At 43.4% G+C, this 25,349-nt stretch overlaps 1 protein-coding gene across 2 annotated transcripts in view; it reads right to left on the bottom strand.

Moving 5' to 3' along the window:
• Window positions 1-25,349, bottom strand: part of anos1 (anosmin 1) — a 197,538-nt gene that overhangs the window by 44,962 nt on the left and 127,227 nt on the right. Inside the window, exons 3-5 of one of the 2 annotated variants that reach the window (XM_080197531.1) lie at window positions 21,014-21,076; window positions 18,638-18,860; window positions 1,995-2,179 (exon numbers count right to left, since the gene is read on the bottom strand). In XM_080197531.1, coding sequence (XP_080053657.1) covers window positions 1,995-2,179; window positions 18,638-18,860; window positions 21,014-21,076 — 471 coding nt within the window. The remainder of the gene's footprint in view (window positions 1-1,994; window positions 2,180-18,637; window positions 18,861-21,013; window positions 21,077-25,349) is intronic. The other variant, XM_080197532.1, reaches the window with a different exon arrangement.

Raw genomic sequence — 25,349 nt, 5'->3', positions numbered from 1 at the left:
CCCTTCCTTGGTCAATCTCAATGCAGCTTGCGTTGTCACTATTCAGTCTCAAACACAGGCTGGCAAGTCCAGGCACCCCCCACAGTGGACAATGCAGTGGCAACTCACCAATAATCTTGGAAGAAGTTTACCTCACCAAGTACATGCTAATTAATGTGCTAATTTCTCACTGGGGAGGGGGGATCTTATTTTGGAGGGCCATTCCAGTAGGTTGACCTGTTAATGAGTGTGCATGACATGCTAAGCTTATCCCACCATCAGGAAATCGATCTTTAGCCTCCCGCCAAACTAAGATCCCCCGCCCACCAAGCTTCCCACTACTGGTGACATTATTCTGCTAAACTCAGAAGCTGCAATTTCTCAAAGCTTGCTGGCATGAGCTCGCTAGAAGTAGACAATGCTGTCAGTGTCGCGCTAGTGCGAGTCTTTGTATGGTAATGATACTCTGCAGTTTAAAATAGAAATCATTGACAATCCCATCGGGAATGTTTACAATCGGTAAGCTGATTACAGTCATTAAATTACATGTTGAGGTAAACAGCACACCTTCCAAATAGCTATCTACTAATCGTTTCTCATCTGCTCTTAGCTTAACACAGTTTGCTGATCCTCAAAAGCTCAAGGAAAGTGCGCTCTATCTTATAGTCAGCTGAATAATGTATTCAGAGTGACTGTTTGCTGTTCAGCCAGAAGGTGGTGGGAGTCCGGAATGCACTGCCTGAGAGGTTAATAGAGGCAGGAAACCTCACAGTGGCACAGTGGTTAGCACTGCTGCCTCACAGTGCTAGCAACCCTCATTCAATTCCCAGCTCTGGTGACCATCCGTGTAGAATCTGCATGTTCTCCCCATGCCTGCGTGGGTTTCCTCCAGGTGCTCCAGTTTCTCCCCCACAATCCAAAAGATGTACTGGTTAGGTACATTGGCCATGCAAAATTCTCTCTCATTGTATCCGAACAGGTGGCCGAGTGTGGCGACTAGGGGATTTTTTTACAGTAACTTCATTGCAATGTTAATATAACTACTTGTGACACTAATAAATAAACTTTACTTACTTCAAAAAGTGCATGGGTGCGCATTTAAAATGTCACAACATTCAAGACTATGGGCCAAATGCTGGAAAGTGGGATGAGTATAGATTTAGTGTAGTTTTGTTGGTGCAGATTCAATGGGCCGAAGGGCCTATTCTGTGCTGTATGACTCTACGGCCACAATTTTCTGGCCACGTCACACCTAAATACAGAGAAAACATCTCCTGTGATGGGAGAATTTGTAATCAACATTAATAACATTGCCTAAAATAAGATCAATGCTATTTTGTAGTATCTTTTTCAAATGAAGGGTATTGGAAATCAAGAACACACTCACCCAATGCTACAGATACTTGGTGAAATGAAGAAAACTAAGGAAGTTTGGCATGTCAATTCCAATTCTTACCAACTTTTACAGATGCACCGTAAAAAGCATTCTTTCTGGTTGTATCACAGCTTGGTATGGTTCCTGCTCTAGCCAAGACCGCAAGGAACTACAAAAGGTCATGAATGTAGCCTAATCCATCACGCAAACCAGCCTCCCATCCACTGACTCTGTCTACACTTCCTGCTGCCTTGGAAAAGCAGCCGGCATCATTAAGGACCCCACACATCCAGACAAAATCTCTTCCACCAGTTTCCGTTGGGAAAGCGATACAGAAGTCTGAGGTCACATACCAACTGACTCAAGAACAGCTTCTTCCCTGCTGAGTTTTGAATGGACTTACCTCGCATTAAGCTGATCTTTCTCTATACCCTACCTATGACTGTAACATTACATTCTGCACTCTCTCCTTTCCATCTCTATGAATGATATGCTTTGTCTGTATAGTGCACAAGAAAGAATACTTTTCACTGTATACTAATACATGTGACAATAAAAAATCAAACCAAATATTCAAGCAGCATTTGTTATTTGAGCGTGATTTGAAAAATGAACAAGCGGTTTGTTTCTGATTACTGACCTGTGCTACAGTTTGCCAGTTGGAAGCTTCATCTTCACTCGGGTGGATGCCATAGTTCCATCTTCGCTGCACTACATAGATAACTGGCTCCACAGAAATGTTAAACTTTGATGACCATTTGATCTCCAGGTTTCCGGTTTGTAACTCTGTAAAACTCAGCTCCTTCCTGGGTTTCAGCGGGACACCTGCATCAGAGGGTACAACAGGAGGTCATCAGTAGATTAGTTAAAGAACGCAGGGGTGGCACAGTGGCACAGTGGTTAGCACTGCTACCTCACAGCACCAGGGACCTGGGTTCAATTCCTAGCTTGGGTCACTGCCTGTGTGGAGTCTACATGTTTTCCCTGTGCCTTGTGGATTTCCTCTGAGTGCTCCAGTTTCCTTTCACAGTCCAAAGATGTGCAGGCCAGGTGGATAGGGTCAGGGGGACCAGCTAGGGTAAATACATCAGATTATGGGGATGGGGCTTGGGTGGGATTGTGATCGTTGCAGACTCGATGGGCCGAATGGCCTCCTTCTGCACTGTAGGATTCTATGAATTCAGGAGCATATAAAAAGGGAGACATACGCCTCGATTTTCACTGAGTTGGATGACTCAGAAGCTCCTCAAAAAAGGCAAGCAGCTCCCAATTGCTGGATTTCCCACTCCATTCCCTGGCTGTCTGATTTTCAGGAATGCCTTTAAAGGGTGCAGGCTGGTTCCTGTCAAAAGTTAGCATCCGGCATTCCTGGCCTGCTCCAATGCGGAGATAGGCATGTCCTACTCTTCCACAATTTTCACGGAGTTGGACTAGGTTTTTAAAGAGTTCTGGTTCGTGGCACTCGGAGGAATCCTGAACCATTGTAAAATTGACAGCAAAGATCAGAGAACCCGAACAGTCAATCAAACCCATGTTTTTACTGGGGCACAGCTGTTCAACTAGATGCCTGGGGGTTCTTATTATGTTTGGCTAAGAGCCCAGACAACATCGGAATATTAAAACATCCTCACCCCAGAGAAAACAAAATTTCATGTGTTTGCACAACTTTATGTAGTTTCAAGGGTTTGTGGTTTTTGTTGCCATATTCTAAAGTGTTTGAATGATAGACACATCTATTAGCTTTTAGTGAAATTATATATTTTTCAACAGAGAAAAATGTTATGAATTAATTACTTTCTTTCGAAGCTTTTTTTTAACACATCCTGCTTTTGCTATATGGTTCATTGTTTCTGGGAAACCTACAGTGGGTCGGAAGTACCATAACTTGGTATGGGGACATGAGAGTCCACAGGGGATAGGTGGAAGGGCAGAGCTTGGCATAATGGGCAAGAGGGACCCCAAAGGGGGTGTGGGAGGCATGAGGTGGAATGGGAAGGGCAAGAGGAGTGTTTGGAGGGTGAGGGGGCTTGGAAGGGTAAGGACTGGAAGACCTTTGTGATTTTATTTTAACCTGGAAGAAATCCCAAAGCCCCAAGGTGGTCCTTTTAACCAGCCCGCCTCCATACCCGGTGGCTCCTGTGGTGGTCTCCAAAGGTTCCAACCCAGTCCATGCCCGGCAACGTGGGCAATTTCTCCGAGGCAGGCAGGCTGAGTCGGGAAATTTCCCAACATCTTGTACCAACCTTAAGGATGAAAATCCATAATCCACGGACATAATAAATAGACATATACATATAAAATAAAAAAAACAAGAAATAGACATTCGGAGAGTATTGTGATCTATATTGATTTTATAGCTGAGTTTCTCGAACACCTATCCTCAGGGGTGACGCCACTCAAGAACTAAGTGGAGGGTTAAATGTGACTGAAAATATTTGCTCTTTTTCTCTTATACACATAAATTCACAAATGTACCCTAAAAAACACATTCAAGCCCATTAAGGTGCATAATAAAAACACCACTAAGTAGGCAAATGAAAAATATCTCTCAGAATACTGTTGTGTTACTGTATTTAAGAAGCACAGCAACATGCACCTTTCACATAACAAATGTTCTGAGGTATACTCTACATTTCCAAGCAGCAGAAGAATTGAGCAATAGCGTGTCCAAATATTGAAGAGATTGGCAAACGGCTCTGGGCTCAATGGTATATCTGGTATATAGGCCTCACAGTCAGAAAAATCCACATCACCACATTCAGTATCATCACCACATGAAACTCATACCTCTGCCCGGGGACACACAGATCAGGAGGCAGAAGGTAACTTCCTTCTCACAGATGTGAAAAAGAACACAGATGGTGTGAGAGGGAGGACTGGATGCTGCTGAGCAAAGCCACTGCCTTGCTATAAGCCCCAGTGTATCACTTCACGCTTCAGGACACACAGTTAAATGTGGAATGAAGAATATGTCAGAATCAGGGAAGGACACCACAGTTTTTTGACTCCTTGTTGACAGGCAAATGTTTGCTCAACTGAGGTGTGAAACAGTCATATGGTAACCGTTGTGCTTTCATTTCTCACCTTTCTCTTCTCAAAGATACGCATTGGGCAACTCTTCTTCTTGCTGAGTACAACTTGTCATTGTTTATCTTCCAGAAACATGGATATGTTTCTTCCAATTACTATGTTGTACTGCAATGCAATTTTTCTAATGTTCTCTGGGAGTATTTTAGTGCACTCACTGTCTTCTGAACAATGTCCCGGCCCTCTGAAACCTGCTAGCTGTAAGCAATTTGTTTGGGCTGGTGGAGAATTGCATAGCAATGCCATAATTCTTAACTCAAGCGAATAACTCGGAGGAGTTAACAAGCCGGGAATAATTTCCAAGCAAGTAAGTGGACAATTCACGATGCCCTGAAAATATGGGGGTTGCAGTCAATCTCTGTAATTCGCCGTTAATGACTTTGGGATGGTTACATACCATCTGGATGTTCATTAACTGAGGATTGCCATGGAATGTCACACAAGCATAAGGAGGTAAGTCAAGCTTGCAGTCAATCATGAACGTGCTGTCAGAGCCATATCAATAGTCTCTCCTGTTGCTGCTGAACAATTTGAATATATTCACCAAGTTTTATTCATAGTTATGTTAATATTACTCTGTGGATGCCTGCAAGTGAACAACAGTCCTCTTATGGCTGCCCTGCTGCACTTTGCTTCCTTCACACCTTGCTCCTTGAATGATATTAAGGAACTGCTCTAATTGTAGAAAGATCACGCACTGGTGGTAAATTAATTCTTATAGTCTCCTCTGACTTTCCTACCTATTAGTTTCTTTCGTCATCCTTTCATGGGTGCCACTGGCAATGCCAACATTTGTTGTCCATCCCTAATTGCCCTTGAATTGAGTGGCTTGTGGGGTCATTTGAGAGGACAGTTAAGAGTCCATCACATTGATGTGGATCTGGAGTAAACACGTAGACCAGGCCAGGTAAGGATGGAGGATTTCCTTCACATTAGTGAACCAGATTGACTTTTATGACAATTGACTATTGTTTTATGGTCACCGTCAGAATAATTCCAATTTCTTAAATTGATTTTGAATTCCATTCTCTGCTGTGGTGGGATTCAAATCTGGATTTCTGGAATACTTGGTACCCTGGGTCTCTAGTATCCTAATCCAGTGTCAGTATCACCATGCCACCAATTCCCCAAGGCTGCCACTCAGTCGCACCTTCTCCTCCAATATGACCAATAAAGTGGCACTTGGTAATGCATTTATAATGCTGTGTGGTCTGACTGAAATAGCTGAGCTATCTTAGCATCCACTCCGCCCCATTGCCACTGACTCTGTCCATTGAATCATTGAATCCCTACATTTGGCCCATCGAGTCTGCAGTGATTCTCTGACAGAGTAGCTTACATGGGCCCTCTCCCCCCACCCTCTCCCCATAACCTCACACATTTCCCATGGCTAATCCATCTTGCGAAACTGCGGGGCAATTTAGCATGACCAATCAATCTGACCTACACATCTTTGGATTGTGGGAGGAAACTGGTTGAGGCAGTTACATTAGCCACAGTTAAGACTTATCTTGTTAGGGATATGAACGAATGAGGAATAGAGGGATATATGCTCTTGGCTAGATAGGTAAATGTGATTGGCACAGGCTTGGATGGCTAAAGGGTCTGATCTTGTGTTGTACTGGTCTTTGCTCTTTGGAATACTGGAGGAAAGCCAAGCAAACTCTGGGAGAAAATGCAGACTCTGCACAGACAGTCACCCAAGGAATTGAAAACAGGTCCCCAGTGCTGTGAGGCAGCAGTGCTAACTGCCGTGCTGCCCATTTTTTTGCCTCAACAAGATTTGGTTTGAAAGTGTGTAAAATTTTGCCTTCAATTCATACTCAAGGACCCAAAGAAATAATGATCCCAGAGTCTGTGCACTGAATTGTGTTAATCTGGTTTGGTCTCCAGAGGAATTTTTGGAATTGTCAGTGACAGTGAACAAACATGAATGAGTATTGAGTCTGAACCTCGAACACAGAATAAGTTCACTCCATTTGTCACTGTATGTCAACATGTAACCAGTGACAAATTTGTATTGGATGTGACGAATGGTGACAAGATATAAGGGTCAGCTGACCCAGTAAACCATGGAACCAATTACAGAATGATGTAATAGTCCGCTGACCGGCTGATTCAGTATAAATAAGAACCTGTGCGGAAATGTGCGGCATTTGGAGTGGCCTAGGACAAAGCCCCATGTTTGGAGTAATGAAGTTTCTTTGTTAAACCCTTTCTTTGATTTATAAGTTTTGTTATATTTTCATTGTCTGCATTTGATGCGTTCCTTCTGAGGAAACACAGTAAGCTCAGGTGGGCATTAGTGTAGTGATAATAGTAATCCAGGCCATTGCTCCAGAGACTTAGGGTGGGATTTCCCAGCTGCATTTATCTCAAGGCTGGAAAATCCTGCCTGAGGTCAATGGACTTTTGTATGGTCCATGTCCCACCCAATTCAATTCCGCTGGATGGGAATTCTGCCCTTAGTCTAATTAATAATGATCAGATTGTTGTAAAGATTGCCTTGGCCCAGAAGCTTAACTCCTTTCTTCTCTCCATGGATGCTGACAGACCAGCTGAGTATTTCCAGCACTATCTGTTCTTCTTTCAGATTTTCAGCATCTGCAGTCTTTTGCTTTTGTGTTGCGCTGTGTTATTTTGTCACAAAATGAAACCCATTCGGTTCACTAACATCCTTCAGAAAGGAAATCTACTACCCTTATCCAGTATGACCTACATGCGACTACAGAGCCATAGCATTATGGATAATGTTGAACTGCCCCCTGAAATGGCCTGAGCAAGCCACTCAGTTGTAGGTCGCCCACCACTATCTGTTAGAGGGCAATTAGGAGTGGGTAATAAATTTCCAGCAGCTCCCACCTCCCAATAGCAAATAAAAAAGCAAGTTGCATCCATATAGTGAAATAAAACCATGCATGAAGATGGCACAGTGGTTAGCACTGCTGCCTCACAGTGCCAGGGACCCAGGAACAATTCCAGCCTTGGGTGACTGTCTGTGTGGACTTTGCACATTCTCCCCATGTCTGCATGGGTTTCCTCCGGGTGCTCCCGCAGTCCAAAGATGTTCAGGTTATGTTGATTAGCCGTGCTAAATTGACCCTAGAGTCAGGGGGATTAGCACCATAAATATGAGGGATAATGGGAATAGGGTCTGTGTGAGAATGTGGTCAGTGCAGACTCGATGGGCCGAATGGCCTCCTTCTGCACTGGAGGGTTTCTATGGTTCTAAGGTGTAACTTACACACTGGTATAAGAACCCCAAAAGAATAGGCCAATATTCCTCCTGGACAAATATTGAACATACAAATAACTAAATATGGGGTTAATAATTCACAGAAGGAGATATAGCTTCAAATTCTGACTCATTGTAGCTTACTTTTATTGTCTGTGACAGACGCTAGCATTCAGTTCAGTTACAATTATAAAGAGTACTTCAAGCAACCTCACTGCCTGAAGGTGATTTTTATCATGTTAACCTTCCTGTCAACCTGAATCATAGCCTTTAAATTTAATTGTGACGTGCAATGAAACTGCAATTTACATGTGAAAGTACAGTGCTTCTGTTCTGTTTTAATTAGAATTTGTTAGTTCTTTCACTGGAGGTAATCTAAAATCTCTCCTGTGTGTAATATAATGCCTCTCCTCTATGTAATAGAACATCTCTCCTCGATGTTACTGTAAGAAGTATCACAACACCAGATTAAACTCCAACAGATTTATTTGGAATCACAAGCTTTCGGAGCACTGCTCCTTCATCAGGTGAGTGCTCCGAAAGCTTGTGATTCCAAATAAGCCTGTTGGATTTCAACCTGGTGTTGTGAGACTATTTACTGCGCCCACCCCAGTCCAACGCTGGCATCTCCATTTCATGGCTACCACCTTATTTAACTCTGATCAGATATTCTTTGGGGTCACAAAAAGTACAAAACCATTGCCTAGCTCATCAGTTCCATGAATAATCACAACTGTGATTATTTGTTCAAAGAACAAAGAAAATTACGGCACAGGAGCAGGCCCTTCGGCCCTCCAAGCCTGCACCGACCGTGCTGCCCGACCAAACTAAAACCCCCTATCCTTCCGGGGACCAGATACCTCCATTCCCATCCTATTCATGTATTTGTCCAGACGTCCCTTAAAAGTCACTTTGTTGTCTGCTTCCACTATCTCCCCCAGCAGCAAGTTCCGGGCACTACCCCACTCTGTGTAAAAAACTTGCCTCATACATCTCTTTTAAACCTTGCCCCTCACACCTTAAACCCATGCCTCCTAGTAATTGACTCTTCCACCCTTGTGACTATCCACTCTGTTCATGCCCCTCATGATCTTGTAGACTTCTATCAGGTTGCCCCTCAACATCCGTTGAGTTTCAGTGGGAACAATCCAAGTTTCTCCAACCTCTCCTCATAGGTAATGCCCCCCATACAAGGCAATATCCTGGTTAATCTTTTCTGTACCCTCTCCAAAGCCTCCACATCTTTCTGGTAGTGTGGCAACCAGAATTGAACACTATATTCCAAGTGCAGCCTAACTTTGCTTTATAGAACATAAAGCTGCAACATGACTTGACAATTTTTAAACTCAATGCCCCAGGCAAGCATCATATATGCCTTCTTGACTACCTTCTCCACCTGCGTTGCCACTTCCAATGACCTGGACACTCAGGTCTCCCTGCCTATCAATACTTTTATGGGTTCTGCCATTTACTGTATATTTCCCCTCAGTATTAGACCTTCCAAAGTGCATTGTCTCACATTTGTCCAGATTAAACTCCATCTGCCATCTCCCTGTCCAAGTCTCCAACTGATCTATATCCTGCGGTATCTGCAAATCCACCAACGTTTGTGCCGTCCGCAAACTTACTAATCAAACCGGTTACATGTTCCTCCAAATCATTTACATGTATTACAAACAGCAAAGGTCCCAGCACTGATCCCTGAGGAACACCACTTGTCACAGCCCTCCATTCAGAAACACACCCTTCTACTGCTACCCTATGTTTTCTATAACCAAGCTAGTTTTGTATCCACCTTGCCAGTTCACCTCTGATCTCATGCACTTCACCTTCTGCACTAGCCTGCCATGAGGGACCTTGTCAAATGCCTTACTGAAGTCCAGATAGACAACATCCACTGCTCTACCCTCATCAATCATCCTCATCACTTCCTCAAAAAACTCAATCAAGTTTGTGAGACACGACTTCCACTTCACAAAACCATGTCGCCTCTCACTAATACGTCCACTTATTTCCAAGTAGAATAAATCCTGTCTCGAAGAAACCTTTCCAATAATTTCCCTACCACTGACGTAAGGCTCACCAGCCTATAATTATCTGGATTATTCTTACTACCCTTCCTTAAACAAAGGAACAACACTGGCTATTCTCCAGTCCTCTGGGACCTCCCCTGTAGCCAATGAGGATAAAAGATTTCTCTCAAAGCCCCGGCAATTTCCTCCCTTGCCTCTGCTAGTATTGTGTGGTATATCCCATTAGGCCCTGAGGACTTGTCTACCTTAATGTTTCTCAAGAACCCCAATACCTCCTCCTTTTTGATCTCAACATGACTCAAACTATCTACACACCCTTTCCTAGACTCATCATCCACCAAGTCCTTCTCTTTGGTGAATACAGACGCATTTACTCAGTACGCATTTAAGTGCTAGCATGGTGACACAATGGTTAACACCGCTGCCTCACAGTGCAAGAGACCCGGGTTTGATTCCCAGCTTGGGTCACTGTCTGTGTGGAGGTTGCACATTCTCCCCATGTCTGCGTGGGTTTCCTCCGGGTGCTCCAGTTTCACTAGCAAACCTCCCGGCCAGAATACTTTTGCACTTCCAGTTTAGATGCAACCCGTCTTTCTTGTACAGGTCCACCTACCCCAGAAGACATCCCAATGGTCCAGATATATAAAAACCCTCCCTCCTACACCAGCTGTTTAGCCATGTGTTGAGCTGTACTATCTTCCCATTTCAAGCCTCATGGCATGTAGCACAGGGAGTAATCCTGAGATTACAACCCTAGAGGTCCTGCTTTTTAACTTTCTACCTAACTCCCTAAAGTGCTGCTGCAGGACCTCATCACTTTTCCTGCCTATATCGTTAGAACCAATATGTACCACAATCTCTGGCTGTTCAACGCCCCCCTTCAGAATGCTTTTTGCCCATTAGAGACACCTTGGACCCTGGCACCAGGGAGGCAATAAACCATCTTAGAGTCTCTTTCATGTCCACAGAAGCATCCATGCAGAAACTAAAGATTCTGCTCCTTGAATCCCTTCTGCCCAAATGTACAATAAGCACTGGTATGATCGACAGCACGGATTCTGAAAATTCCTGCCTGGATTCCATAATATGTTTGAAATAATTGAATGCTTAATAACGGTGTGCACGGTTCTAAATTAGCAAACAACTCGACAGCTTGCTCCAGTAACAGCTTCAGCAGTGCTCAAAACTATACCTTTTAGAGCTGAGCAGGATTTAACAGGGCATAATTCATTGCAAGGTATTCTTTTATAGATGGATATAAGACTTAGGTCTGATGTAACTCTGTGCGAGATTTAAATGGGTTCAAAAGATTGACAGTAGTGCAAAGTGGTGAAGAGATAGTTAAAATGTTGAGAGTCAGAACCTGAGTCAAAGATAGGGAGATTTGTTGGATTAACAAGGCACTCAGAAATAGAAGCAGCTTTAATCACTCCAAATGAAAGCAAATGACTGTGGATGCTGGAATCTGAAACCAAAAGAGAAAATGCTAGAAAATCACAGCAGGTCTGGCAGCATCTGTAAGGAGAGAAAAGAGTTGACATTTCAAGTCCAGATGACTCTAAAGGGTACAGAAGCTGCCAGCTCTGCTGAGATTTTCCAGCATTTTCTCTTTTAATCAGTCCAAAGATGTGTTGGTTAGGTTGATTGGCCACACTAAATTGCTCCTTAGTGTCAGGGGATTATGGGGGGAGGATTACGGGAATAGTTCATGGATGAGATAGTTGTCAGTTCAGGTTCAATGGGCCAAATACTCTTCTTCTGCACTGTTAGGATTCTATGATTAATGACAAATTGATCAAGACTTTGGAAGGCACACACTGAAACATTCCCTTGTGATAAACACCATGGAAATGTGAGTTGATGTTGACTCAGGACATCATAGGGCTAGGGTTCATTTAGTGCCAGACTGATAAGTAGAAAAATAAGCATCAGAACACTGCTAATGGCAAGCACTGAATTTACTGAAGATGGTCGTTCAATAGCACAGGAAATTAAGATCCAATTTTGTTTGACTTATCGTTCAAACATTCTGCCGTTACCAAGGTTAGCAGGTGTACATAGCAACGTGACAGATATTTTTAACCGCAGGAGAATCAGCTAACATCAATCTGTAGGAGTCAGACGTGGAAAGGCATGGATTTTAATGAGATAAATGGTAAATGTCAAATCATTTATTGCTTAATATTGTCCTATTTTGTTTTTGGAAGTCTTGTTACATCGTCATCTTAATTTATTTCCATGATGCATTCAACATCTTGGTTCAGAAGGGAATGCTGTTTTGTTAGCATCTTTATAAAAATATTCTTGAAGATGTATGGGTAGAATCCCAGCAGCATTTTACTCTCATCAGTGGGATTTCAGACAAGGTCACTTCCAAGTTTTCATTGGGGTACAAACACCTCCAGGCTGCAGTGTAACTCTAGCACTTCAAACATGATTTACTTCTTCAATTTCCACAACAAACGGCCCAGGACAGTTTTAAATTTCAACCATGATGTAGGAAGCAACGCAGCACTGCTGCCTCACAGTGCCAGGGACCTGGGTTCAATTCATGCCCTGGGTCACTGTCTGTGCGGAGATTATACGTTCTACCTATGTCTGCATGGGTTTCCTCCTGTTTCCTCCCACACTCCAAAGATGTGCAGGTCAGGTGCATTGGCCATACAAAATTGCTCTTAAGTGTGTAAATTAGGCAGATTAATGGGACAACTATGTGGGGCTACAGAGATAGGGCATAGATGAGATGCTCTGTTGAAGTGCAGACACGATGTCCTCCTTCTGCACTGTTGGAATTTTATGATCATAACAAAAACCCAACTAAAAATAACATCTGCTTTGACTTTCCGGGGTTTTATAGAATAAATATTAAAATCTTCACCATAGACACAGACAGTACGAAACAAGTAGAAAGCCTAATAATAGATTCCATTTTCATTCTTTGAATTTTATACATGACAACACTATAATTTCCAGCTCTACTGGGCTCTGCTTTGCTTCGAAGACCATCCCAATCCTACGATAAATGCAAAATACCGCGGATGATCTTACGGAGGGTCATCTAGACTCTCAACGTTGGCTCTACTCTCTCTACAGATGCCGTCAGACCTGCTGAGATTTTCCAGCATTTTTATGTTTTTGTTTCAGCATCCCAGTCCTGCCTACCCTGAGACCAACAGACCTGTCAATAATTTGTCAAATTTTCCGTCCCGCCTGCAACAATTCCATGGTGTAAAAGTAACCTCTTGAAATCCTATCCAAAGAACATTTCATTATTACATTCAGAAATTTAGAGAGTGTTGCAAGTTTTGGAAAAAGACTGCAAGGTAACAGGGTTGAGGTGCTGATATACTATTGCACTATTCAAATGCTGGCAGCAATATTTCAGGCTAGCAGCTACCCTGCAGATAGCAAATACTCACAGAGCTGTGGGGGCCACACTTGTGGGCAGCATTATTTCCAAGCACTGGCATTAGCTTTGAATGGTCTCAGAAGGATAGAGGTAGGACTGGATGGGTGGATTGAAGGTGAGGACCATATTCTATGTTTGGAAGCCACTTTGCAAATAAAAGCAATGCAACTCTACTCACAAGAGTACAATGAGGCTAGACGTAAAAATATCATCAAATGGATGCATTTTCTGTCTGTTCCCTGTGATACTAAAAATCTTCTGCACTTTTCAAATTGGACCGGGAACAGTGCCCCAGTCCTGCCCACAATGTTCTCTCAGCAATAAGACCAAAAAACAGATCAGCTCAGTCCTGTGCTCATAAAATCCCTACTGTGCTGAAGGAGGCAATATAGCCCATCGAGTCTGCACTGACCACAATCCCACCCAGGTCCTATTCCCATAACCCCACATATTTGCCCTGCTAATCCCCTGACATTAGGGTCAATTTACCATGGCCAATCAACCTAATAAAAAGTCTGACAACCTAAACCACACACCTTTGGATTGCGGGAGGCAACTGGAACATCTGGAGGAAACCCATGTAGACACAGGGAGAATATGCACACCCCTGACAGACAGTGGCCCAAGTCGGGAATCGAACCCGGGTCCCTGGCGCTGAGTAGTGCTAACCACTGTACCACTGCGCCACCCACACTCAGTGAGCTTTCACCATGTTGGTGAAATCTCACTCAGTATGAGGAAGTTGCTTCATCTACCTATGTAGTGAAACAGTGAATACACTTCACAGTCAGTTGATGCTTTTGGACATACTGAGATGGGGTTTGCCAGGACATGGCTGCACAACAGAGCTTTCGATATTCCTTTCGTATAAATGTGAAATTGTATGAAATTTCACATTCATGCTCAGGGACTTCGGAGCCAGGGCCTGACTGTTCAGTTGCCTCTACCAACTGCCGAACTTTCCAGGATTCCCACTTGCCCTTGCCCTTTCTCTGGTTTTCTTTCCTATCCCATGCCCTCTCTGAGCTCATTCTGAGGTCTTAGCCTGTCCCAAAGTGCTTCACACTCAGATATGTACTTCGTGACAGAGTGAGTTGTTGCAACGGGAGGTTCATGCTGTGTGAATCTCAGAATCAAGCCTGAATATAGTTTGTATTTTCACATTCATGCATTCCTTTACAAACCACGTAAAGTGAATTTCTCAATCAGTGTTACTTACATTAACAATGCAGCAGCTCCCAAAAATGTTTTACCACACAAACACACACACACACACACACACGTGCACATACAAACACACACACAACACATGCACAAACACAACACGTGCATATACAAACACACATAAACACACACACGCATGCATGCACACAACGCATGACACACACATATGCATGCACAACAACACATGTGCATACAAACACAAACACACATACAAAGACAGACACAAACACACGCATGCATGCACACACACAACATGTGTACATACACAAACATACATGCACACACACAACACATGCACATACAAACACACACACACATACACAAACACACACGCATATATGCCACACTCAGGTACATGTACATACACACACACCATCTATGGAGAGAGAACAGAGCCACCATTTCGAGTCTGGATGACCCTTTGTCGGAGATTCTAGCATCCGCAGTATTTTGACTATTTTTTAAAATTGATTTAGTGATTGATGGTGATTTCAATCTGTTAAAGTCCTGTTAACTGCTGCAGATTGATTATAAATGGTTATCTTTTAATATGACTGTGAAATGAGCAGCATTTTAATCCATCATTCCTATGGAGCTCTCATCACACAGAAATGTCCTTGAAATATTTTAAATAATTACTGCCTGAAATTAGATCCCCTGAATGTTATCAATGATATTTTTATTCCGCTCATCAACTCAGTCGAGGAGCTACAGGAGTTGGTGGATTGTCTTGAGCACATTAAGCGGAAGACTGATGAATGTTGACAGGACAAAGATGATGGGTAGAGGGATCAACAAGATTCTGGTTAACAAACGGGATGATTCTTTCTGCTATCTTGGAAAAGACAGAGGTCTGTCAAAGAAATTTGGGCTCCACTTAACAAGGGCCATGGCGTTGTGAATTCACTTAAGGGTATGGAGTACCCACAGCATCTCGATTACAATGAAATTTGTCTTCTGAAAGCCCTCATGTGGCCTGTGCCAATGTGTGGCTGTGAAGGTAGAGTGAAGAGGCTCAACTCAAAGTATTTGAAATGAAGGGGATCGGACCAATATTATGTGTGTCATGGATAGCCAAGTGGACAAACGATTTGGTGCGTGAGGAAGCTGCTATTAAGAAGGGGTAAGGGGCAATGTTATCAAGAAAGCTCACATGTTTTGGATGCATGATGTGGAGAGGAGGGGAGTGTTTGGAAAAAAAGATAATACAAGGCAAAACGCTCGGACGCAAGGAATACTCACGATTGAACGATATCAGAATGTGGACTGTCCTCTCTATGGGACAAAGCAGCAGAGAATAGAAACCAATGGAGAAAAATTGTTCATAGTACAGCCAAATCCCACAGCAAGGATGGATGAAAGATAGACATACAGAAAGACAGATATTTTTATTAAATTCCCAGGCCTCCAGAATTTAATATAATAGCATATGTGACTTTTACCCTACGTATATTATCACTGGGCAGAATTTCACAGGCCCTTTCTAGCAGGTTTTCAGACAGGAGATCTGTAGCATATCGTGGCTGCCAGGCCTGTGGCCTACCTAGCTGCCCCGCCACAATGTTACATGCATCAGGGGGAGATGTCACACATAAGGCCTCATCTCATCCTGGCAGCAATTTTTTGGATGGCAGAGGCAGAAATCTTACAGGTAACACTGCTCAGGCTTTGGGTAGGAAAGGTGGTGGAGTCTGACTCCTTTGCAGGCCCCCTTGTTTTGTTCCACATTTCACAGTCACCCTGCCCAGACCCCAATCTCCCTCCCTGCCCCCTCCCACCAGGACTACCAACACTGTCCCAGCATGCATCACCTCCCCAATCTTGCATCTGGTTCCAGGTTGAACACTGTGGGAACTGGATGCAGTCCCATCAGAGGCCACCACTCCTGGAGGCGCTGCTGGGACCAGAGAAGTTCCAGCCATCAGATTGGCTGGTGGCTATTAGATGTAGGACTTCCTCCTGAAAGTCTCACCTCAAGGTACTTAATGACCCAATGGACATTAAGTCACTGTGGGGGCCATGAAACTGGGCTGTAGTGGGCAATAAGCCCAATTTAAAAAAATTGTTCATGGGACGTGGGCATCACTGGCTGGGCCAACTTTTATTGTCCATCCTTGAGGGCATTTAAGAGTCAACCACACTGCTGTGGATCTGGAATCACATATAGGCGAGACCAGATATGGACAACAGATAAAGTTAAAAGTTAAAGTTTTATTTACCTATTAGTCATAAGTAGGCTTACATTAACACTGCAATGAAGTTACTGTGAAAATCCCCTAGTCGCCACATTCCGCCGCCTGGGTGTGTACACTGAGGGAAAATTTAGCATGGCCAATGCACCTAACCAGCACATCTTTTAGATTGTGGGAGGAAGCCAGAGCACCCAGAAGAAACCCATGGAGACACGGGGAGAAGGTGCAGACTCTGCACAGACAGTGACCTGGGAATCGAATCTAGGTTCCTGGTGCTGTGAGGCAGCAGTGCTAACCACTGTGCCACCTAAATATCCTTCCCTAAAGGACACCAGTGAACCCGATGGGTTTTTCCAACAATCGACAATGGTTTCACGGACATCAATAGACTTCTAATTCCAGATTTTTATTGAAGTCGAAGTTCACCATCTGCCGTGGTGGGATTCTAAACCCGGGTCCACTGAGCAGTACCCTGGGTCTCTGGATTACTAATGAAGTGACAATACCACTATGCCAGCACCTCCCCAGCCAGTCACTACGCCTACTCACTGGGTATAAAATCTAGCCCTTTGACACTGAAATCTAAATTGGAAAAATTACAGGATGGAAATGTGCATTCTTGCCTTTCACTAGCACTCTCCTCTGTCCATACACATTAACTTTCAGCAGAGGTTGCTTGGGATGATAAATTGAAACTTTTGGCTGTGAGGTCAATTGTAATGCCACTCTTACTGCCCACCTGAACAAACATTGTAGAACAGGAGTCCAACCTAGTCTCTGTCCTGGTCAATACAGCTCCACTGTTCACTTTCAGTGCAACTAGTCATCAGGGGAGCCTTTGTTTGATCGTTTAATTGTTTTGAAGTTTGAATTTTTGAAATTCCTTCACAGTAATACATAGATTGTTCAGTCTCGACAGTTACTACTAAGCAATTCATCAGATCACATTTTCAAATGTCCTAATGCAGACTGAGCCCGTGCTGCCTAATTCCCTGAAGTATTTTACTGAATTCCTAAGCTTAGTAGTCCATCCTAACCACAGCAAAGACCTCTATTGTTCTATATTATTAGTGTGCATTGATGGCCGGATTGCTTTGCAACCTACGGAAAATGGCTCGCACGGTGAAATGTATAATTCCTGAAAGACTCCAGGGCGAATTCATAGATTCCTGACTCTCAGCAGGGAGCCAAGCTCACAGAGAGCTTGGGTCAGAGAGTCAGGGTTCTAATGTTGTTGCCCTATCTACAATCGGAGCTCCCTTTGAGTGCGGCTTCTTGCTGGAGTGCAACATCGCAGAATCAAACTCCTCATTGAAACCCATGACCGTTTCAAATATATATGGAATCATAGAATCCCTACAGTGCAGAAGGAAGCCATTCGGCCCATCAAGCCTACACCAACAACAATCCCATCTAGGCCCTATCCCCATAACCACACGCCACTGCTAGTGGCTTTTGCTACCAAATAAATCTGTGGGACTTTAACCTGGCGTTGTGAGACTTCTTACTACAATCCATCTAACCCATACATCTTTGGACTGTGGGAAGAAACCAGAGCACCTGGAGGAAACCCATGCAGGCACAGGGAGAATGTGCAAACTTCACACAGACAGTGACCCGAGGCTGGAATTGAAGGCAGGTCCCTGGCGCTGTGAGGCAGCAGTGCTAACTACTGCGCCACCGTGCTGCCCACTGTGCCGCCCACTGTCACTCAGTCTATCCTGTCCAGTTAGACACATTCATATTGCAAAATGAGGTAAAGCGGGGAAAGAAAGATAGGAGTTAAGAAGGGGGAATGGCAAGAGACCTGGGAGAAGAGGCTTTTTACAAATCACACACAATGTCCATTCTCCTTAACGAATCACCATTGTCTTTATCAACGTCTGTGCCATATCTTGTTCTGTGAAATGCTTTTTAACACGTGCAAGGCATTATATAAATGCATGTTGTTAATACAAGTTATTGAAGGATAAGACAGCAGCAGGTGCTTTAAAACTGTGCCACTATAAGCCCACCAACGGGTTAGGATATTATTGGATAGATGGAACAAACATTTTAATATTTCAGAAAGCATTTGTTTCAACGTGTAAGGCTGGTGCGTACCTCTGAACAGGTTCCGTGGTATTTGGCAAGTGTGACCGCAGCCATTGGAGCAGCATTTCTTCAGTCCCGAGCACTCATCGTCGACCTCACAGCTTTCAACGCAGGCAGCAGCGAAGCCACTGGCCTTCTCTGGAGTGGGACAGTCACCTTGCTTCGCTGACTGGATCGATTTGAGGAACTCACAGCTGGTCAGGCACTCGTAGTGTTTCTTTGGAAAGAGAGACTGGAAATTAAATACAAAGAACTGATTTATTTAATTCAAAAAAAGTTTGCTGAACTAAGCATATCACCACAGTGCAGAAGGAGGCCATTTGGCCCATCAAGTCTGCGCTGACTCTTTTACCCATGATGATAATACGACCATCATCTGTCTGTTTCTCAGCTCCTCATTCCCTTCAACTGTACATTTTATTGGGTCTTTTACTTGTGTACTACCCAAACTATAGGGTGTTGATCGTGGTAGCGAGACATCTTTCAAGCAAGCAGCATGGTAGGTTGTTGCATAAGGTTAAATCTCACGGGATCCAGGGTGAGGTAGCTAAATGGATACAAAATTGGCTTGATGACAGAAATCAGAGGCCGGTTATACAGGGTTGTTTTTCAAACTGGAGGCCTGTGATCAGCGGTGTGCCTCAGGGATCGGTGCTGGGTTCGTTGTTACTTGCCATTTACACTAATGATTTGGATGAGAATACAGGAGGCATGGTTAGTAAGTTTGCAGATGACACCAAGATTAGTGGCATAGTGGACAGTGAAGAAGGTTATCTCGGATTGTAACGGGATATTGATCAATTGGGCCAGTGGGCTGACAAATGGCTGATGGAGTTTAATTTAGATAAATACGAGGTGATGCATTTTGGTAGGCTGAACCAGGGCAGGACTTATTCAGTTAATGGTAGGACACTGGGGAGAGTTACAGAATAAAGAGATCTAGGGCTACAGGTTCTTAGATCCTTGAAAGTGAGGTCACAGATGTAGAGAGTGGTGAAGAAGGCATTCAGCATGCTTGGTTTCATTGGTCAGAACATTGAATACAGGAGTTGGGACATCTTATTGAAGTTGTACAAGACATTGGTAAGGCCACACTTGGAATACTGTGTATAGTTCTGGTCACCCTATTATAGAAAGGATACTATTAAACTAGAAAGAGTACAGAACCGATTTACTAGCATGCCACTGGAACTTGATGGATTGAGTTATAAGGAGAGACTGGATATACTGGGACTTTTTCTCTGGATTGCAGGAGGTTGAGGGGTGATCTTACAGAGGTCTATAAAATAATGAGGGGAATAGATCAGCTAGATAGTCAATGTCTTTTCCCAAAGGTAAGGCAGCCTAAAACTAGAGGGCATAAGTTTAAGGTGAGAGGGGAGAGATACAGAAGTATCCAGAGGGGCAATTTTTTTCACACAGAGGGTGGTGAGTGTCAGGAACAAGCTGCCAAAGGTAATAGTAGAAGCAGGTACAATTTTGTCTTTTAAGAAGCATTTAGACAGTTACATGGAGGGATATGGGCCAAATGCAGCAATTGGGACTAGCTTAGGGATTTTTTAAGAAAGGGTGGCATAGACAAGTTGGGCCAAAGGGACTGTTTCCATGCTGTATACCTCTACGACTGTATGATTCTGTGACTCAATGGAGTTAAATTCCTGGATAAAGAGGATGTCATCATACTTCTGTAAAAGGCTGTTGAGCTCTGTCAGAGACTTCTCAAATTCTTTTACTGTGTTCTGGAGGTTGATGATCCTTGCATCAACCCGTAACGCCATCTATTTATGCTATGACACTTTGGGGCAATTTAGCATGGCCAATCAGCATAACTTGCATATCTTCAGCCTGTGGAAGGAAACCTACACAAATACAAGGAGAATGTGCAAACTCCACACAAACAGTCACCCACAGTAGATTTGAACCCAGGACGCTGTGAGGCAGCACTGCTAATCACTGTGCCACCCAACTGTAATTTCAGTTCCAGGTTTTTAATCGTTCAAATTTCATTATCTGCCATGGTGGGATTTGAACCTGGGTCTCTTGATTACCAGTCCAGTGACAATACCACTACACTATGCCACTGCCTCCGTTCTGCAAAGCTGAATACTTTACAAAACCAGTTGTTTATATAGTAACCTGCAAGGCAGGGGCAATTCCATAATTAATGCCTTTGCTTTTTGAACATTTGTAGCTACATGAGAAAAGTGCGGTCCCAAGTGATGAAAGCCATTGTGCTGCCTTTCCATTTCCGAATGCGAATTCATATCTTTCCCTCGGTGTTGCCCTTGGCGTTTAAGTTTAGTAATCCTACAAATTGAGCCAGCACTTTGATTTATCTTCAAAGTTGATAATAGCTGAAATAAACCACCCGAGGGTGGACCTTACCTCACACTTGCTTTGGCAATGAGTCTCCTGTAAGTCCCAGGATTCTTTGCAGGGCTCCAGGCACTGAAAGCAGAACAAAGTGCCTCTTAGTGTCAAAAGCCACATCAAAGGGATAAGATGCATGTCTACCCATGCCTGTGGCTCCCTCTTACACACTGATACCCTCGGTGACAGGAATGATGTCTTAAAAAAAATTGGAAACTCACATTAACTCCGTTTGAGTTGTCAAATCTATTCTGATGCGGTTAGAGATACCGCAATATTTTCTTTGGCAAAGTCATTTTCCAAGGAAGAATTATGATGTTTTCAACTCACTAATTAAAAAAAAGGCTCTGAATAAAATTTACAGTCTTGAAATAAAATGTAACTGCCGTGCTGCTTGATGAGATAGATCTTTACATTTTTGCATGCTAGATTAGATTGATGGATATTTCTGTGGCCACCCAACGAGCTGTTGCTTTTTAAATATAATCTCTGCTCTAACTAAAAGCTGAAGATAAACAACTGTTATATCCACATTCAGTCCTGTATGTGCTGCATTCACAGTCACGGAGCTATGCGACTACCAACATACTTAGGTATAACAAACAACTTTACTGTCCTCCCCATACCCTACTTTTATTTAGAAAAACAATCAACTGGGATGATTTTGGTTTTGTACATCTCATGAACCAAAGTTAGAAACTAGTAGCCGCTGTTGACAAAGAGACAAAGCCAATGATTGCTGCTATATTTATAATGCTGCTTCAAGTGCCAGGGACTTCATGACAAGTGAGTTTAACGTTCTGTGTCTGAACCCTATCCAATAATGAAAAAGATTGAAACAACTGTTGATCTAACCCCAGATTTAACATTCCCGATAACTCACGCTGACAGGAAAAGAAATCTCCTTACATTCAACTATTTTTATCTGAGGCAAAGCTGCTTACGTTTGAAACATTGAACCCTGTACAATGTCTGGCCAAAAATAAATATTTTGGCTGAAATCCAATCAAGCCAGAAAAAAAACCCAAACCCTTTTCAGGGGGAAAAAGCATCGAAGTCGCTACGATCTAAACCATTCCACAAATTGTCAGAAACACTTCCAATGGCTGCCCCTCAAACTGCAATGGCTAAAGTGTCACTTCTCGAACGCATGTGAATGTATTTCCCGAGTGTATAAATTAATGGAGAACATGCCCCTGTCTACTTCGAAGGGCTGAAGTGGAAATGGTCGAGAGCTTCAACTTTCTAGGTGTCCACATCACCAACAACCCTGTCCTGGTCCCCCACGTGCCGGCACTATAGTTAAGAAAGTCCACCAATGCCTCGGGAGGCTAAGAAAATTTGGCATGTCAGTTATGACTCTCATCAATTTTTACAGATGCACCATAGAAAGCATCCTTTCTGGATTTATCACATCTTGGTATGGCTCCTGCTCTGCCCAAGACTGCAAGGAACTACAAAGGATTGTGAACGTAGCCCAATTCATCATATAAACCAGCCTCCCATCCATTGACTGCCTACACTTCCCGCTGCCTTGAAGAAACAGTCAGCATAATCAAGGATCTCCTGCATTCCAGCCATACTCACTTCTACCTTCCTCCACTGGGAAAAAGGTAGAAAAGTTTGAGATCACGTACCAACCAACTCAAGGACAGCTTCTTCCATTCTGCCATCAGAATTGGCCTATCACATATTAAGTTGACCATTATCTACACCCTAGCTATAACTGTAACACCACATTCTACATCCTCTCCTCTCCTTCTCTCTTATGTACTCTATAAACGATATGCTTTGTCTGTATCATGCAAGAAACAATATTTTTCATTGTATCTCAATGCACATGACACTAATAAATTTTAAAAAATCAAATTCTTGTGGGTAGGTTAGATTTTTAAATAGATACAGACAAATAGACAGGTAGATGGAGGGAGATCCTGGTAGTCTGGCAAAATCCTGGAATTCCCTCCCTAATGACGTTGTGGGTCAATCCACAGCACAGGGACTGCAGCGATTCAAGAAGGCAGCTCACCACCACCTTCTCAAGGGCAACTTGGGTTGGGCAATAAATGCTGGCCAACCAGCGACGCCCATGCCCCACGAATGGATATTAAAAAGACAGAACATCCCGCTCAACAGGCTTTTGCATGGTCTGTCCCGCACCCGCTATGATTTCCATGGGGGGCGGGACAGGAAAATTCCCCTCCTTGTCCTTTTTTATACCTCTGCACCCTCTCACAGATGACCATTGAAATCTTTCCATTGATCTGACCGCAGGTCCACTGAACTACCAGCCCCCTCCTTATTAATTGACCCTCTTGCCTTCCCCTCTCCTTCCATCTTCCAAGCTAATTAAAATGCTTGTTTATTCTTCCCACTTCAGAACTGATGAAGGGAACACAGAACTTTTTCTTTTGCATGCATTGACTGACCTGCTGCATTCCTCCAGCAGTTCCTGGGGTTATTTGAGCAGGGATTTATTTAGTTTTGAAATATTATAAGAGATGCATGTGGAAACACTGTTTCTCCCCACATTAATGATATATGCCAGAATTCCTTCAGTATGTTGCCCAAACATGCCGATTATAAATACATTATCACAGGGAGGGTACCTCCAAACCGGCTACCTGAAAATTGATGGTGTCTGACAACCAGACATTTTTATAATGTTCCATGCATTGACTTTAATTCAGTATAATTAAAAATATATCTTATCTGGACAGTCCAGCTAAATGCTGCATTGGCGCGGTGTGACTCCACACACGTTCCTCGCTTCACCACTTCACGCAACACTCTGCTCCAAGTGACCCTTGACCCTACCCAATCTCATTGTCCTGAACTGCCTACCCGCCCTGAAAACCGGCAACACTCACAATCTGGCAAGGGCCTCGATCCCAAGAGTACCGGATTTGAAGTTATTGTGTCTGTATGTATTTGCTCAAAATTACAATGTGGCACTTGAATAGCGTACACTAACTGTTCTCTGCACAGAGCGTGGAAACTGCACTTGAATAGCAACACATATCTTATCTGGTAGAAATGGATATTATTTAACATACACCAGAGACCAGAACAAAGCACAACTAGTCCATGGTAGTGTATTAGCTCCAGATGAGCCTTCTCTTCCATCTTAACAACAGGGAGGTTATATTGCAGCTGTAGAAGGTGCTGGTGAGGCCACACCTGGAATACTGTGTACCGTTTTGGTCTCCTTACTTGAGAAAGGATATACTGGCACTGGAGGGAGTGTGGAGGAGATTCACTAGGTTGATTCCAGAGTTGGCTTATGAGGAGAGGGTGAGTATACTGGGACAATACTGATTGGAATTCAGAAGAATGAGGGGAGATCTTATAGAAACATATAAGATTATGGAGAGAATAGATAAAATAAAAGCAAAGAGGTTGTTTCTACTGGCGGGTGAAACTAGAGCTAGGGGGCGTGGCCTCAAAATAAGGAGGAGCAGATTTAGGACTGAGTTGAGAAGGAACTTCTTCAGCCAAAGGGTTGCGAATCTGTCGTATCTGTAGAATCCCCTGCCCAGTGAAACAGTTGAGAATACCTCCTTAAATATTTTTAAGGCAAGGATAGATACATTTTTGAACAGTAAAGGAATTAAGATGGTGAGCAGGCGGGTAAGTGGAGCTGAGTCCGTAAAAAGATCAGCCATGATTTTATTGAATGGCGGGGCAGGCTGGAGGGGCCAGATGGCCAACTCCTTCTCCTAGTTCTTATATCTAAGCCCTCCTGCCTTCGTCATCTAATCCGATCAACATATTCCTTTTCACTCTGACAAAGGGTCATCTACACTCGAAACGTTGGCTCCATCCTCTCCCCACAGGTGCTGTCAGACCTTCTGAGATTTTCCAGCATTTTCTGTTTTTGTTTCCGATTTCAGCATCCGCAGTATGTTGCTTTTACCTTTCTCATTCTTGTAGTTATCCAGGGTCTCCAGAAGTATGTCAACATTATTCGTCACAACTACTTCTTGTAGTAAGTTCCACATTCTCACTGGGTAAAGAAATCCTTTCTGAATTCCCAAGTGGATTAGTTGGTGACTATCTTATATTCACGGCAAAAGCAAAATACTGCGGATGCTGGAAATCTGATCTGAGAACACAGGATGCTAAAAATACTCAACATGGACTGGCAGTATCTGTAGGGAGAGAGAAGCAGTGTTAACATTTCAGGGCCATGACCTTGGAAGCGGCAGAAAGTCCCTAATCAGCAATTTTAGCAAGGACTGTGCCAATCAGCTTAAACCCTTTGTTGTAACTGACTATATGATTGCAATCTCACCCTTCATCTGCTCCTATCGGGTTGGTTTCAATACATAAGCTCGCCCACCTTGAAACC

The sequence above is a fragment of the Carcharhinus amblyrhynchos genome, chromosome 10 (genome assembly GCF_965287045.1).
Source record: "Carcharhinus amblyrhynchos chromosome 10, sCarAmb.v2.hapA, whole genome shotgun sequence".
Lineage (NCBI taxonomy): Eukaryota > Metazoa > Chordata > Chondrichthyes > Carcharhiniformes > Carcharhinidae > Carcharhinus > Carcharhinus amblyrhynchos.
Note: the sequence above shows the minus strand (reverse complement) of the source record. Positions and strands in the feature narration are given on the sequence as shown.